The following is a 17,934-nucleotide window of genomic DNA, read 5'->3' on the forward strand; positions in this document are numbered from 1 at the left end:
ACATAATGATTATTACACTGAACTGTCCAGCTCTGTGGAGGTAGAGACAACAGAATGATTATTACACTGAACTGTCCATCTCTGTGGAGGTAGAGACAACAGAATGATTATTACACTGAACTGTCCATCTCTGTGGAGGTAGAGACAACATAATGATTATTACACTGAACTGTCCATCTCTGTGGAGGTAGAGACAACAGAATGATTATTACACGGAACTGTCCATCTCTGTGGAGGTAGAGACAACAGAATGATTATTACACTGAACTGTCCATCTCTGTGGAGGTAGAGACAACAGAATGATTATTACACTGAACTGTCCATCTCTGTGGAGGTAGAGACAACAGAATGATTATTACACTGAACTGTCCATCTCTGTGGAGGTAGAGATAACATAATGATTATTACACTGAACTGTCCATCTTTGTGGAGGTAGAGACAACATAATGATTATTACACTGAACTGTCCATCTCTGTGGAGGTAGAGATAACATAATGATTATTACACTGAACTGTCCATCTCTGTGGAGGTAGAGATAACATAATGATTATTACACTGAACTGTCCATCTCTGTGGAGGTAGAGACAACAGAATGATTATTACACTGAACTGTCCATCTCTGTGGAGGTAGAGACAACAGAATGATTATTACACTTAACTGTCCATCTCTGTGGAGGTAGAGACAACAGAATGATTATTACACTGAACTGTCCATCTCTGTGGAGGTAGAGACAACAGAATGATTATTACACTGAACTGTCCATCTCTGTGGAGGTAGAGACAACAGAATGATTATTACACTGAACTGTCCATCTCTGTGGAGGTAGAGACAACAGAATGATTATTACACTGAACTGTCCATCTCTGTGGAGGTAGAGACAACAGAATGATTATTACACTGAACTGTCCATCTCTGTGGAGGTAGAGACAACATAATGATTATTACACTGAACTGTCCAGCTCTGTGGAGGTAGAGACAACAGAATGATTATTACACTGAACTGTCCATCTCTGTGGAGGTAGAGACAACAGAATGATTATTACACTGAACTGTCCATCTCTGTGGAGGTAGAGACAACATAATGATTATTACACTGAACTGTCCATCTCTGTGGAGGTAGAGACAACAGAATGATTATTACACTGAACTGTCCATCTCTGTGGAGGTAGAGACAACATAATGATTATTACACTGAACTGTCCAGCTCTGTGGAGGTAGAGACAACATAATGATTATTACACTGAACTGTCCATCTCTGTGGAGGTAGAGACAACAGAATGATTATTACACTGAACTGTCCAGCTCTGTGGAGGTAGAGACAACAGAATGATTATTACACTGAACTGTCCATCTCTGTGGAGGTAGAGACAACATAATGATTATTACACTGAACATCTCTGTGGAGGTAGAGATAACATAATGATTATTACACTGAACTGTCCATCTCTGTGGAGGTAGAGATAACATAATGATTATTACACTGAACTGTCCATCTCTGTGGAGGAAGAGACAACAGAATGATTATTACACTGAACTGTCCATCTCTGTGGAGGTAGAGACAACAGAATGATTATTACACTGAACTGTCCATCTCTGTGGAGGTAGAGACAACATAATGATTATTACACTGAACTGTCCATCTCTGTGGAGGTAGAGATAACATAATGGTTATTACACTGAACTGTCCATCTCTGTGGAGGAAGAGACAACAGAATGATTATTACACTGAACTGTCCATCTCTGTGGAGGTAGAGATAACATAATGATTATTACACTGAACTGTCCAGCTCTGTGGAGGAAGAGACAACAGAATGATTATTACACTGAACTGTCCATCTCTGTGGAGGTAGAGACAACAGAATGATTATTACACTGAACTGTCCATCTCTGTGGAGGTAGAGACAACATAATGATTATTACACTGAACTGTCCATCTCTGTGGAGGTAGAGATAACATAATGATTATTACACTGAACTGTCCATCTCTGTGGAGGTAGAGACAACATAATGATTATTACACTGACCTGTCCATCTCTGTGGAGGTAGAGACAACAGAATGATTATTACACTGAACTGTCCATCTCTGTGGAGGTAGAGATAACATAATGATTATTACACTGAACTGTCCATCTCTGTGGAGGTAGAGACAACAGAATGATTATTACACTGAACTGTCCATCTCTGTGGAGGTAGAGACAACAGAATGATTATTACACTGAACTGTCCATCCCTGTGGAGGTAGAGACAACAGAATGATTATTACACTGAACTGTCCATCTCTGTGGAGGTAGAGACAACAGAATGATTATTACACTGAACTGTCCATCTCTGTGGAGGTAGAGACAACAGAATGATTATTACACTGAACTGTCCATCTCTGTGGAGGTAGAGACAACAGAATGATTATTACACTGAACTGTCCATCTCTGTGGAGGTAGAGACAACAGAATGATTATTACACTGAACTGTCCAGCATCAATGATAGTTGTATAATATCCTCCATACCTTCAGCCATCTGAATGATAGTTCTATAATATACTCCATACCTTCATCCATCTGAATGCTAGTTCTATAATATACTCCATACCTTCATCCATCTGAATGCTAGTTCTATAATATACTCCATACCTTCATCCATCTGAATGATAGTTGTATAATATCCTCCATACCTTCATCCATCTGAATGATAGTTCTATAATATACTCCATACCTTCATCCATCTGAATGAGTTCTATAATATACTCCATACCTTCATCCATCTGAATGCTAGTTGTATAATATACTCCATACCTTCATCCATCTGAATGATAGTTGTATAATATCCTCCATACCTTCATCCATCTGAATGATAGTTCTATAATATACTCCATACCTTCATCCATCTGAATGATAGTTCTATAATATACTCCATACCTTCATCCATCTGAATGATAGTTCTATAATATACTCCATACCTTCATCCATCTGAATGATAGTTGTATAATATACTCCATACCTTCATCCATCTGAATGATAGTTCTATAATATACTCCATACCTTCATCCATCTGAATGATAGTTGTATAATATCCTCCATACCTTCAGCCATCTGAATGATAGTTCTATAATATACTCCATATCTTCATCCATCTGAATGCTAGTTCTATAATATACTCCATACCTTCATCCATCTGAATGATAGTTCTATAATATACTCCATACCTTCATCCATCTGAATGATAGTTGTATAATATCCTCCATACCTTCAGCCATCTGAATGATAGTTCTATAATATACTCCATACCTTCATCCATCTGAATGCTAGTTCTATAATATACTCCATACCTTCATCCATCTGAATGATAGTTGTATAATATCCTCCATACCTTCATCCATCTGAATGATAGTTCTATAATATACTCCATACCTTCATCCATCTGAATGATAGTTCTATAATATACTCCATACCTTCATCCATCTGAATGCTAGTTGTATAATATACTCCATACCTTCATCCATCTGAATGATAGTTCTATAATATACTCCATACCTTCATCCATCTGAATGATAGTTCTATAATATACTCCATACCTTCATCCATCTGAATGATAGTTGTATAATATACTCCATACCTTCATCCATCTGAATGATAGTTCTATAATATACTCCATACCTTCATCCATCTGAATGATAGTTGTATAATATCCTCCATACCTTCATCCACCTGAATGATAGTTGTATAATATACTCCATACCTTCATCCATCTGAATGATAGTTATATAATATCCTCCATACCTTCATCCATCTGAATGCTAGTTCTATAATATACTCCATACCTTCATCCATCTGAATGATAGTTATATAATATCCTCCATACCTTCATCCATCTGAATGATAGTTCTATAATATACTCCATACCTTCATCCATCTGAATGATAGTTATATAATATCCTCCATACCTTCATCCATCTGAATGCTAGTTCTATAATATACTCCATACCTTCATCCATCTGAATGATAGTTCTATAATATACTCCATACCTTCATCCATCTGAATGATAGTTCTATAATATACTCCATACCTTCATCCATCTGAATGATAGTTGTATAATATCCTCCATACCTTCATCCACCTGAATGATAGTTGTATAATATACTCCATACCTTCATCCATCTGAATGATAGTTATATAATATCCTCCATACCTTCATCCATCTGAATGCTAGTTCTATAATATACTCCATACCTTCATCCATCTGAATGATAGTTATATAATATCCTCCATACCTTCATCCATCTGAATGATAGTTCTATAATATACTCCATACCTTCATCCATCTGAATGATAGTTATATAATATCCTCCATACCTTCATCCATCTGAATGCTAGTTCTATAATATACTCCATACCTTCATCCATCTGAATGATAGTTGTATAATATCCTCCATACCTTCATCCATCTGAATGATAGTTGTATAATATCCTCCATACCTTCATCCATCTGAATGATAGTTCTATAATATACTCCATATCTTCATCCATCTGAATGATAGTTCTATAATATCCTCCATACCTTCATCCATCTGAATGATAGTTGTATAATATCCTCCATACCTTCATCCATCTGAATGATAGTTCTATAATATACTCCATACCTTCATCCATCTGAATGATAGTTATATAATCTCCTCCATACCTTCATCCATCTGAATGATAGTTCTATAATATACTCCATACCTTCATCCATCTGAATGATAGTTATATAATATCCTCCATACCTTCATCCATCTGAATGCTAGTTGTATAATATACTCCATACCTTCATCCATCTGAATGATAGTTGTATAATATCCTCCATACCTTCATCCATCTGAATGATAGTTGTATAATATCCTCCATACCTTCATCCATCTGAATGATAGTTCTATAATATACTCCATATCTTCATCCATCTGAATGATAGTTCTATAATATCCTCCATACCTTCATCCATCTGAATGATAGTTGTATAATATCCTCCATACCTTCATCCATCTGAATAATAGTTCTATAATATCCTCCATACCTTCATCCATCTGAATGATAGTTGTATAATATACTCCATACCTTCATCCATGCCGTTGAGCAGCTCATTGAGGTCATCTGTCTTGTAGTCGTCCTGATGTTCCTTCCAGGTCTCTCCGTTCTCACTCCTCAGCATGATCAGCTCTCTCTCCTTCCCCCTCATTGAACCAAAATGGGGGATCTCCACGATCACAGGGCTGTAGGGGAAACCACAGGGCTTTCTCAGTGGTTCCACAGAAACCACAACACTATAGCCCCAATATGGCCGCCCCTCCCGAGCCGACTGGGATGACAGAGGAGAGGTGAAGGTGCTGTTGGTATGACGCCACATGACTGATATAGTCATCCCTCAGGATGGAGGGAGCAGACCTAATAGACCTGGAAGGCTTTCATGGTAGCATTGGTAATGGAATGGGAACAGCTGTCAACATGCTGGCTTTATTACAACAGACATGATGCATGAAGCAGCCAGACCAGACGGACGCTGACGAGAAGCTGCCATATGTGGAGGGGGAAGGCAGAGAGGCCCAGTCTGAGAACAGGAAGACAACCAGGGATGGAGGGGGAAGGCAGAGAGGCCCAGTCTGAGAACAGGAAGACAACCAGGGATGGAGGGGGAAGGCAGAGAGGCCCAGTCTGAGGACAGGAAGACAACCAGGGATGGAGGGGGAAGGCAGAGAGGCCCAGTCTGAGGACAGGAAGACAACCAGGGATGGAGGGGGAAGGCAGAGAGGCCCAGTCCGAGAACAGGAAGACAACCAGGGATGGAGGGGGAAGGCAGAGAGGCCCAGTCTGAGAACAGGAAGACAACCAGGGATGGAGGGGGAAGGCAGAGAGGCCCAGTCTGAGAACAGGAAGACAACCAGGGATGGAGGGGGAAGGCAGAGAGGCCCAGTCTGAGAACAGGAAGACAACCAGGGATGGAGGGGGAAGGCAGAGAGGCCCAGTCTGAGAACAGGAAGACAACCAGGGGTGGAGGGGGAAGGCAGAGAGGCCCAGTCTGAGAACAGGAAGACAACCAGGGATGGAGGGGGAAGGCAGAGAGGCCCAGTCTGAGAACAGGAAGACAACCAGGGATGGAGGGGGAAGGCAGAGAGGCCCAGTCTGAGGACAGGAAGACAACCAGGGATGGAGGGGGAAGGCAGAGAGGCCCAGTCTGAGGACAGGAAGACAACCAGGGATGGAGGGGGAAGGCAGAGAGGCCCAGTCCGAGAACAGGAAGACAACCAGGGATGGAGGGGGAAGGCAGAGAGGCCCAGTCTGAGAACAGGAAGACAACCAGGGATGGAGGGGGAAGGCAGAGAGGCCCAGTCTGAGAACAGGAAGACAACCAGGGATGGAGGGGGAAGGCAGAGAGGCCCAGTCTGAGAACAGGAAGACAACCAGGGGTGGAGGGGGAAGGCAGAGAGGCCCAGTCTGAGAACAGGAAGACAACCAGGGATGGAGGGGGAAGGCAGAGAGGCCCAGTCTGAGAACAGGAAGACAACCAGGGGTGGAGGGGGAAGGCAGAGAGGCCCAGTCCGAGAACAGGAAGACAACCAGGGATGGAGGGGGAAGGCAGAGAGGCCCAGTCTGAGAACAGGAAGACAACCAGGGATGGAGGGGGAAGGCAGAGAGGCCCAGTCCGAGAACAGGAAGACAACCAGGGATGGAGGGGGAAGGCAGAGAGGCCCAGTCTGAGAACAGGAAGACAACCAGGGATGGAGGGGGAAGGCAGAGAGGCCCAGTCTGAGAACAGGAAGACAACCAGGGATGGAGGGGGAAGGCAGAGAGGCCCAGTCTGAGAACAGGAAGACAACCAGGGGTGGAGGGGGAAGGCAGAGAGGCCCAGTCTGAGAACAGGAAGACAACCAGGGATGGAGGGGGAAGGCAGAGAGGCCCAGTCCGAGAACAGGAAGACAACCAGGGATGGAGGGGGAAGGCAGAGAGGCCCAGTCCGAGAACAGGAAGACAACCAGGGATGGAGGGGGAAGGCAGAGAGGCCCAGTCCGAGAACAGGAAGACAACCAGGGATGGAGGGGGAAGGCAGAGAGGCCCAGTCTGAGAACAGGAAGACAACCAGGGATGGAGGGGGAAGGCAGAGAGGCCCAGTCTGAGAACAGGAAGACAACCAGGGATGGAGGGGGAAGGCAGAGAGGCCCAGTCTGAGGACAGGAAGACAACCAGGGATGGAGGGGGAAGGCAGAGAGGCCCAGTCTGAGAACAGGAAGACAACCAGGGATGTAGGTATGATGTAAGCATGCACTATGACATGCTACACAGGACAATTATACACAAAACATAACTCAAGAGGAAGAATTGATATGTAGCCTAATTTCGTATTTTATCTAGCAAATTGAAAACTTGTAATAAGATGTGAGTCCCTCCTTGCAATCTACTCCTCTTCTGGACATTAAAGTGACAGGAGATACTATACCTAGTGAGGGGAGTAGAAACTTAGTAGAGACTGAGGCCATAGATACCCAGCCTTCTCCATTATTCAGATCAAAGTTAGCTCATATTGTTAAGGGAGGTTTCAGGCTAGTAACCAAACTTGGGAAAGGATCAACAGTCATGATAGCAGGATACTGGTGTAGCACTGAGTCTCAGGCCCAACAAGCAGGAAGAGCTGAAACAGACAGGAGGGAAAGAGCCCAAGCTTACACCAGCCAACAGCCAACAGCCAACAGCCAACACACAACGTCCACTGAAAGATTTAACACAGATACGAATGGAGGTGGTTAGAACTCAGAATCACATGGTGGTGATGGAGATGGTCCTAATATTATCTAGCATGGACAGCCTGATGTCTCTCTATGGGATGGTCCTAATATTATCTAGCATGGACAGCCTGATGTCTCTCTATGGGATGGTCCTAATATTATCTAGCATGGACAGCCTGATGTCTCTCTATGGGATGGTCCTAATATTATCTAGCATGGACAGCCTGATGTCTCTCTATGGGATGGTCCTAATATTATCTAGCATGGACAGCCTGATGTCTCTCTATGGGATGGTCCTAATATTATCTAGCATGGACAGCCTGATGTCTCTCCATGGGATGGTCCTAATATTATCTAGCATGGACAGCCTGATGTCTCTCTATGGGATGGTCCTAATATTATCTAGCATGGACAGCCTGATGTCTCTCTATGGGATGGTCCTAATATTATCTAGCATGGACAGCCTGATGTCGCTCCATGGGATGGTCCTAATATTATCTAGCATGGACAGCCTGATGTCTCTCTATGGGATGGTCCTAATATTATCTAGCATGGACAGTCTGATGTCTCTCTATGGGATGGTCCTAATATTATCTAGCATGGACAGCCTGATGTCGCTCCATGGGATGGTCCTAATATTATCTAGCATGGACAGCCTGATGTCTCTCTATGGGATGGTCCTAATATTATCTAGCATGGACAGCCTGATGTCTCTCTATGGGATGGTCCTAATATTATCTAGCATGGACAGCCTGATGTCTCTCTATGGGATGGTCCTAATATTATCTAGCATGGACAGCCTGATGTCTCTCTATGGGATGGTCCTAATATTATCTAGCATGGACAGCCTGATGTCTCTCTATGGGATGGTCCTAATATTATCTAGCATGGACAGCCTGATGTCTCTCTATGGGATGGTCCTAATATTATCTAGCATGGACAGCCTGATGTCTCTCTATGGGATTGTCCTAATATTATCTAGCATGGACAGCCTGATGTCTCTCTATGGGATGGTCCTAATATTATCTAGCATGGACAGCCTGATGTCTCTCTATGGGATGGTCCTAATATTATCTAGCATGGACAGCCTGATGTCTCTCTATGGGATGGTCCTAATATTATCTAGCATGGACAGCCTGATGTCTCTCTATGGGATGGTCCTAATATTATCTAGTATGGACAGCCTGATGTCTCTCTATGGGATGGTCCTAATATTATCTAGCATGGACAGCCTGATGTCTCTCTATGGGATGGTCCTAATATTATCTAGCATGGACAGCCTGATGTCTCTCTATGGGATGGTCCTAATATTATCTAGCATGGACAGCCTGATGTCTCTCTATGGCAGTGGTTCCCAAACTGTGGGGCGTGCCCCCCCCCCCAAAAAAAATAAAAAATATATATATATATACTACCGGTCAAAAGTTTGGGGTCACTTAGAAATGTCCTTATTTTCGAAAGAAAAGCAAATTTTTTGTCCATTAAAATAGGCAGAGTTGCAAAGAAAAAGCCATATCTCAGACTGGCCAATAAAAATAAAAAATTAAGATGGGCAATCTGAGATGTGGCTTTTTCTTTGCAACTGTGCCTAGAAGGTCAGCATCCCAGAGTCACCTCTTCACTGTTGACATTGAGACTGGTGTTTTGCGGATACTATTTAATGAAGCTGCCAGTTGAGGACCTGTGAGGCGTCTGTTTCTCAAACTAGACACTCTAATGTATTTGTCCTCTTGCTCAGTTGTGCACCGGGGCCTCCCACTCCTCTTTCTATTCTGGTTAGAGCCAGTTTGCGCTGTTCTGTGAAGGGAGTAGTACACAGCGTTGTACGAGATCTTCTGTTTCTTGGCAATTTCTCGCATGGAATAGCCTTCATTTCTCAGAACAAGAATAGACTGACAAGTTTCAGAAGAAAGTTATTTGTTTCTGGCCATTTTGAGCCTGTAATCGAACCTGACGCTCCAGATACTCAACTAGTCTCAAGAAGGCCAGTTTTATTGCTTCTTTAATCAGCACAACAGTTTTCAACTGTGCTAACATCATTCAAATCAAATCAAATCAAATTTTATTGGCCACATGCGCCGAATACAACAGGTGCAGACATTACAGTGAAATGCTTAATTACAGCCCTTAACCAACAGTGCATTTATTTTTAATAAAAAAAAAAGTAAGTAGAATAAAACAACAAAAAAGTTATAAATAACAGTAGGGAGGCTATATATACAGGGGGGTACCGGTGCAGAGTCAATGTGCGGGGGCAGCTGTAGAATTTTTTGCAAAGCTGTCATCAAGGCAAAGGGTGGCTACTTTGAAGAATCTCAAACATAAAATATATTTTGATTTGTTTAACACTTTTTTGGTTACTACATGATTCCATATGTGTTATTTCATAGTTTTGATGTCTTCACTATTATTCTACAATGTAGAAAATAGTAAAAATAAAGAAAAACCCTTGAATGAGTAGGTGTGTCCAAACTTTTGACTGGTACTGTATATATATACAATTTTTTAGGAACTCAGTCCGGCTTTTAAACGTACTCTTGTTGTAATAGTAGAATGCACAAGATGCCATTTCTATATTGGGTCTTTGCATCATCAGTTCCTCTTGTCATGTTAGTCATTACAGACCTTAGAGAGATATTTATAACTGGTCAGAAACGTCCAGATCAACTAGCCCATGTCAGCTAACATTCTTTCACGTAGGTGTTTTAGCCCATAGACATTGTTGTAATTTTTTATCACTCTAATATCACATGAATACACTTTAGACATGGCAAAACTGCAGGAATTAAGCTTAAACCTGCAAACTTCTCTCCACCAACCAGAGGGGGGGGAACAGTTTGTGTCATGAACAGTGCTTGTGCCCATAGAAATAAAAGTGGCCCAATGCTGGAAGGGGGGCCATGCGCACAGGGGGCACAGGGGGGGGCTTGGGATGTTCCCCAACGCTGGAAGGGGGGCCATGCGCACAGGGGGGGCTCGGGATGTTCCCCAATGCTGGAAGGGGGGCCACGCGCACAGGGGGGAGGCTCGGGATGTTCCCCAACGCTGGAAGGGGGGCCCTGAGTGAAAAAGTTTGGGAACCCTTGCTCTATGGGATGGTCCTAATATTATCTAGCATGGACAGCCTGATGTCTCTCTATGGGATGGTCCTAATATTATCTAGCATGGACAGCCTGATGTCTCTCTATGGGATGGTCCTAATATTATCTAGCATGGACAGCCTGATGTCTCTCTATGGGATGGTCCTAATATTATCTAGCATGGACAGCCTGATGTCTCTCTATGGGATGGTCCTAATATTATCTAGCATGGACAGCCTGATGTCTCTCTATGGGATGGTCCTAATATTATCTAGCATGGACAGCCTGATGTCTCTCTATGGGATGGTCCTAATATTATCTAGCATGGACAGCCTGATGTCTCTCTATGGGATGGTCCTAATATTATCTAGCATGGACAGCCTGATGTCTCTCTATGGGATGGTCCTAATATTATCTAGCATGGACAGCCTGATGTCTCTCTATGGGATGGTCCTAATATTATCTAGCATGGACAGCCTGATGTCTCTCTATGGGATGGTCCTAATATTATCTAGCATGGACAGCCTGATGTCTCTCTATGGGATGGTCCTAATATTATCTAGCATGGACAGCCTGATGTCTCTCTATGGGATGGTCCTAATATTATCTAGCATGGACAGCCTGATGTCTCTCTATGGGATGGTCCTAATATTATCTAGCATGGACAGCCTGATGTCTCTCTATGGGATGGTCCTAATATTATCTAGCATGGACAGCCTGATGTCTCTCTATGGGATGGTCCTAATATTATCTAGCATGGACAGCCTGATGTCTCTCTATGGGATGGTCCTAATATTATCTAGCATGGACAGCCTGATGTCTCTCTATGGGATGGTCCTAATATTATCTAGCATGGACAGCCTGATGTCTCTCTATGGGATGGTCCTAATATTATCTAGCATGGACAGCCTGATGTCTCTCTATGGGATGGTCCTAATATTATCTAGCATGGACAGCCTGATGTCTCTCTATGGGATGGTCCTAATATTATCTAGCATGGACAGCCTGATGTCTCTCTATGGGATGGTCCTAATATTATCTAGCATGGACAGCCTGATGTCTCTCTATGGGATGGTCCTAATATTATCTAGCATGGACAGCCTGATGTCTCTCTATGGGATGGTCCTAATATTATCTAGCATGGACAGCCTGATGTCTCTCTATGGGATGGTCCTAATATTATCTAGCATGGACAGCCTGATGTCTCTCTATGGGATGGTCCTAATATTATCTAGCATGGACAGCCTGATGTCTCTCTATGGGATGGTCCTAATATTATCTAGCATGGACAGCCTGATGTCTCTCTATGGGATGGTCCTAATATTATCTAGCATGGACAGCCTGATGTCTCTCTATGGGATGGTCCTAATATTATCTAGCATGGACAGCCTGATGTATCTCTATGGGATGGTCCTCCTACCCAATAAACTTAGTTCCTGGTGGCCCCAGCTGCAGGACTCGGCTAACCAACATCTCTCCATCGTCTAGACATGGGAGCTTTCTAGGAAGGTGCAGTTTACTGAGTCACATCCAAGCAGCATTAAGAGACACAGAAGATGATATGAGCAACAAACTGGCATTCCTACAGAACAGCACATGAACAAATGGCCATCTGACCACACCTAAAGTGTTCTGGGATGCTGCCTCTAAAATCATTAGCATCACTGTGTGGAGGCGTGTTCTGTGATGCTGTCTCTAGGACAGCATTAGCATCACTGTGTGGAGGCTTGTTCTGTGATGCTGCCTCTAAGACATCATTAGCATCACTATGTGGAGGCTTGTTCTGTGATGCTGCCTCTAGGACATCATTAGCATCACTGTGTGGAGGCTTGTTCTGTGATGCTGTCTCTAGGACATCATTAGCATCACTGTGTGGAGGCTTGTTCTGTGATGTTGCCTCTAGGACATCATTAGCATCACTGTGTGGAGGCTTGTTCTGTGATGCTGCCTCTAAGACATCATTAGCATCACTGTGTGGAGGCTTGTTCTGTGATGCTGTCTCTAGGACAGCATTAGCATCACTGTGTGGAGGCGTGTTCTGTGATGCTGTCTCTGACAGCATTAGCATCACTGTGTGGAGGCTTGTTCTGTGATGCTGCCTCTAAGACATCATTAGCATCACTGTGTGGAGGCTTGTTCTGTGATGCTGCCTCTAGGACATCATTAGCATCACTGTGTGGAGGCTTGTTCTGTGATGCTGTCTCTAGGACATCATTAGCATCACTGTGTGGAGGCTTGTTCTGTGATGCTGTCTCTGACATCATTAGCATCACTGTGTGGAGGCTTGTTCTGTGATGCTGTCTCTAGGACATCATTAGCATCACTGTGTGGAGGCTTGTTCTGTGATGCTGCCTCTAGGACATCATTAGCATCACTGTGTGGAGGCTTGTTCTGTGATGCTAACTCTAGGACATCATTAGCATCACTGTGTGGAGGCGTGTTCTGTGATGCTGTCTCTAGGACATCATTAGCATCACTGTGTGGAGGCTTGTTCCGTGATGCTGCCTCTAAGACATCATTAGCATCACTGTGTGGAGGCTTGTTCTGTGATGCTGCCTCTAGGACAGCATCAGCATCACTGTGTGGATGCTTGTTCTGTGATGCTGCCTCTAGGACATCATTAGCATCACTGTGTGGAGGCTTGTTCTGTGATGCTGCCTCTGACATCATTAGCATCACTGTGTGGAGGCTTGTTCTGTGATGCTGCCTCTAGGACAGCATCAGCATCACTGTGTGGATGCTTGTTCTGTGATGCTGCCTCTAGGACATCATTAGCATCACTGTGTGGAGGCTTGTTCTGTGATGCTGCCTCTAGGACAGCATCAGCATCACTGTGTGGATGCTTGTTCTGTGATGCTGCCTCTAGGACATCATTAGCATCACTGTGTGGAGGCTTGTTCTGTGATGCTGCCTCTGACATCATTAGCATCACTGTGTGGAGGCTTGTTCTGTGATGCTGCCTCTAGGACAGCATCAGCATCACTGTGTGGATGCTTGTTCTGTGATGCTGCCTCTAGGACATCATTAGCATCACTGTGTGGAGGCTTGTTCTGTGATGCTGCCTCTAGGACATCATTAGCATCACTGTGTGGAGGCGTGTTCTGTGATGCTGCCTCTAGGACATCATCAGCATCACTGTGTGGATGCTTGTTCTGTGATGCTGCCTCTAGGACAGCATCAGCATCACTGTTTGGAGGCTGCACTCTTTAGTTTGGTCTTTAAACAGTCTCTTTCTATGACAATCCAACATATGGTAGAAGTGTTCAACTATGGAGAGTAGTGCTATCTGCAGGATGCTATGTGATAAAGTAGCAGACTGACCTCCAATCCTTTAGTGGTGCTGGGGTCTACTGGGGGTCTGTGTTGGCATTGGAACAAAGGTGGGCAAGCTCCTCTATCTAAACACCGAAACACCTCTACCACACTAAACAACTCAACACCAAACACTACAAGAACAGATGGTTTCCATGGAGATGAGGAAAGAAGCTTCAAAACTAACAAACAGGTAAATAAACAATGTAAAGGCCTACCCCAGGAACTGAGCTCCAGCAGGCCCCACCTCCACCAGCCTGCTGGCCAATCCCTCTCCATCCACCATCGGTGGGGGAGTGGCCAGCTTGTGCCTCTTCACCAGGCGGCAGGTAATGCGTGTCGGAGCCGTGCACTTCCTGGGCGGGATGATAATGCGCATCCCGTTATGACGACTTCCCCGCATGGAGCCGCCGCGCGCGTCCACCATGAAACTAACCAGGAACCTATAGGAGGGAGGGAGGGAGGGAGGGAGGGAGGGAGGGAGGGAGGGAGGGAGGGAGGGAGGGAGGGAGGGAGAAGGACACTGACTGGTCAGTAGGAGAACATACAGAGGTTTCAGCCTCAGAGATCAGTGAAGACACTTCCCATGCTGTGCTAATCAAAACCAACAAACTCACAAACACACAGAAGAGGGTGAGAGAGAAAGAGAGAGAAGATGGTGTTTTAGAGTTTTACCACCCTGCTAGTTAGTCCATTTACTACAACAACACATTGGTGGATGTTAGATTATGGCTGATAGTACATCTTTATTCACTCCGCTAGTTAGTCCATTTACTACAACAACATGGTTGTTAGGTTATGGCTGATAGTGTTGAGGATGCCTGCGGCAACTCAGCCAATACAAATGGTATCAATATGAAATGAATGTGGACTGATGTCAGTTTAAGACTAACATGTACAAATCTAGACAATAATCTATTTTGGGCTACTTGTAATAATTGCATTCCTATCTTTCGATGTGTCTTTTTTCTAAGTGGTGAGGTAGATTCAGGTGAGGTAGATTACATATGAAACAAGCACAGCGAGAAACCATGGCAACAGTAACCATGGTAACTGTGGTAACAGAAACTGTGATAACAACAGAGTAACCGTGGTAACAACAGAGAGTAACCAATCATCACCTGGAGTCATACTGAGGTAGAGGAGAGGAAAAGCTGCAGGAGGAGAGGAACAGTGGAGGGAGGAGGAGGAGGAGAGGAACAGTGGAGGGAGGAGGAGGAGGAGAGGAACAGTGGAGGGAGGAGGAGGAGGAGAGGAACAGTGGAGGGAGGAGGAGGAGAGGAACAGTGGAGGGAGGAGGCAGAAAAACCACAGAGTCATCATTATGAGTCATACTAGGGGGTTAAATAAAGACAGAAATAAACTAGTACTATAAACTAGTACTATAAACTAGTACTATAAATGATATAAATGAAGTAGTACTATAAACGAGTACTATAAATAAAGTAGTACTATAAATAAAGTAGTACTATAAATAAACTAGTACTATAAATGAAGTAGTACTATAAACTAGTACTATAAATGAAGTAGTACTATAAATAAACTAGTACTATACATAAACTAGTACTATAAATAAACTAGTACTTTACATAAACTAGTACTATAAACTAGTACTATAAATAAACTAGTACTATAAACTAGTGCTATAAATGAAGTAGTACTATAAATGAACTATAAATAAACTAGTACTATAAACAAACTAGTACTATAAATGAAGTAGTAATATAAATGAAGTAGTACTATAAATAAACTAGTATAATAAATGAAGTAGCACTATAAATAAACTACTACTATTATGATATAGGGAGGATGAAGAAACAGTATTTCAGGAAAGAGGTAGGAAATAAAGGAAATAGAGAGAGAGAGAGAGAGAGAGAGAGAGAGAGAGAGAGAGAGAGAGAGAGAGAGAGAGAGAGAGAGAGAGAGAGAGAGAGAGAGAGAGAGAGAGAGAGAGAGAGAGAGAGAGAGAGAGAGAGAGAGAGAGAGAGAGAGAGAGAGAGAGAGAGAGAGAGAGAGAGAGAGAGAGAGAGAGAGAGAGAGAGAGAGAGAGAGAGAGAGAGAGAACCTTTATTGGGTCTGGGAACCCACAGTACAATAAACACTCAAACAAACAAAACCATGATTACACATGAATTAAAAACACAACACCAAATCTTCCTCCTCAGTAACTAAACACAGCAGCCTCTGAATACCCCATATGCTCATAAACGGCCCAATGTTGTTAACCATTTTGTAATAGGCAAACTCAACCCTCTGTCTCGCTGCCAACATCCCCTCCAGCATTCCCACCACATCCACAGACCCCTGTCCCCGAACACTGTTCTTTCACGTCTTCCAAATTGTTAATTTAGCTGCCTCTGACACAAAGTTAAGCAAGAGAACTACACCCCTTCGACTGAACCTGTACTTTGGCCCAAATATAAACAGGTGGGAAGAGAAAACCTCTCCCAGAGGTGAGAACCAACTAGTGATCAGGTCAATCATCCCCACCAACCTGGGACACTGTAAAAACAGATGTGCCAGAGTTTCAGACTCAGCACAGAATGGACACCCCTCCCCAACAGTAGGATCCAGGTGTACCAGATGCATGTTGGTGGCTCCATGTATTATCCTCCATTGGAGGTCAGCTGTCCTCTTATCAATAGGCAGTTTATATAAAGACCGCCAACAGCCTTTTGGGGAGGCACCTGGACCAAGCACACCCGCCCACCTCGTCGATTTTACCCCTTCATGGGAAGAAGAACGAGACACTTTTACACATATTCTGTACATGGCCTTCTTTCCCACCTCCTTGAACTCCCCCAGCTCCGGAGTATTGAAGGAAAGCAGCATCCCCACGTCCTCCTCGAATGCCCCCGCCGCAGCACTAACATTCAGCGCAGGGAACACATAATCCAGACCCTCCGTCCACCGATCAGAATTGGAAGTGTCAGTCACATACTGCCGATGAAGTACTGGCAAGGAATCACAGACCTCAGCTACGACCTTCCTCAGTAGGCGAGATGATCGGATCCCCGCTCTTTCTCCCAGCTCCTCCAACGATCTGCTCCTGCTCCGCATCAGATGACCCAGCTTGGTACACCCCACACCTAACAGGCATGAACGTAGGCTGGCTGAACCCATAGCACGGGACTGGATGGTAGTGTTATAAAAAACAGGCTCTTCAAAAAGCCACATCCCTGGTGGCATGCTGGTCTTATGGGACATGACAAACTCTCCAAGTCTACATAACAGACTCATAGAATGGAGTCAGGCCAGACAAATCACCCCCCTCTAGCTTTAAGAGGAAAATATGCTTGTCTAAGCCCAAACAGCCTTCTCACCTCATCAACGTGTTGGCTGTATCGACCCAGCTAGAACCGTCACTGTACAACAGTCTCTGGGCTGCTTGAAGCCGGAAAGCCATGATCCTGGAAGAAATGTCCACCAGGCCTTGCCCACCCTCGTCCAGTGGCAGGTACAGGGCTGCAACTTTAATCCAATGCTGTCCAGACCAGAAGAAATAGACAAGGGTCCTCTGAAGCTCTTATATCAGACCCTTTGGTGGCTGTAAAATAATTAGTCTGTGCCACAGGGTAGAGGCAGCAAGGTTATTGGCTACCAGCACCCTTCCCCTATAAGACAGCTGGGGTAGCACCCATTTCCACCTAGACAATCTGGCAAACACCTTCTCCACTACACCCTCCCAGTTCTTTTTCTGAAAGACATCGGAGCCTAGAAAAGTCTTTATCCCATCTCTGCCCCACTGAAGCCCCCCTGGTAACCGTGGAGCGGACCCTGTCTGAAGCTGACCT

General features: G+C 44.1%; 1 protein-coding gene across 1 annotated transcript in view; it reads right to left on the reverse strand.

Moving 5' to 3' along the window:
- LOC311117249 (ankyrin-3-like) overlaps positions 1-17,934 on the reverse strand; it is a gene marked incomplete at its 5' end in the record, with an annotated part of 125,425 nt that overhangs the window by 69,118 nt on the left and 38,373 nt on the right. Inside the window, 3 exons of the mRNA XM_084192220.1 lie at positions 5,089-5,243; positions 14,359-14,583; positions 15,262-15,294. Coding sequence (XP_084048346.1) covers positions 5,089-5,243; positions 14,359-14,583; positions 15,262-15,294 — 413 coding nt within the window. The remainder of the gene's footprint in view (positions 1-5,088; positions 5,244-14,358; positions 14,584-15,261; positions 15,295-17,934) is intronic.

This window comes from Coregonus lavaretus, assembly GCF_964263955.1.
Source record: "Coregonus lavaretus genome assembly, contig: HAP1_SCAFFOLD_657, whole genome shotgun sequence".
NCBI lineage: Eukaryota > Metazoa > Chordata > Actinopteri > Salmoniformes > Salmonidae > Coregonus > Coregonus lavaretus.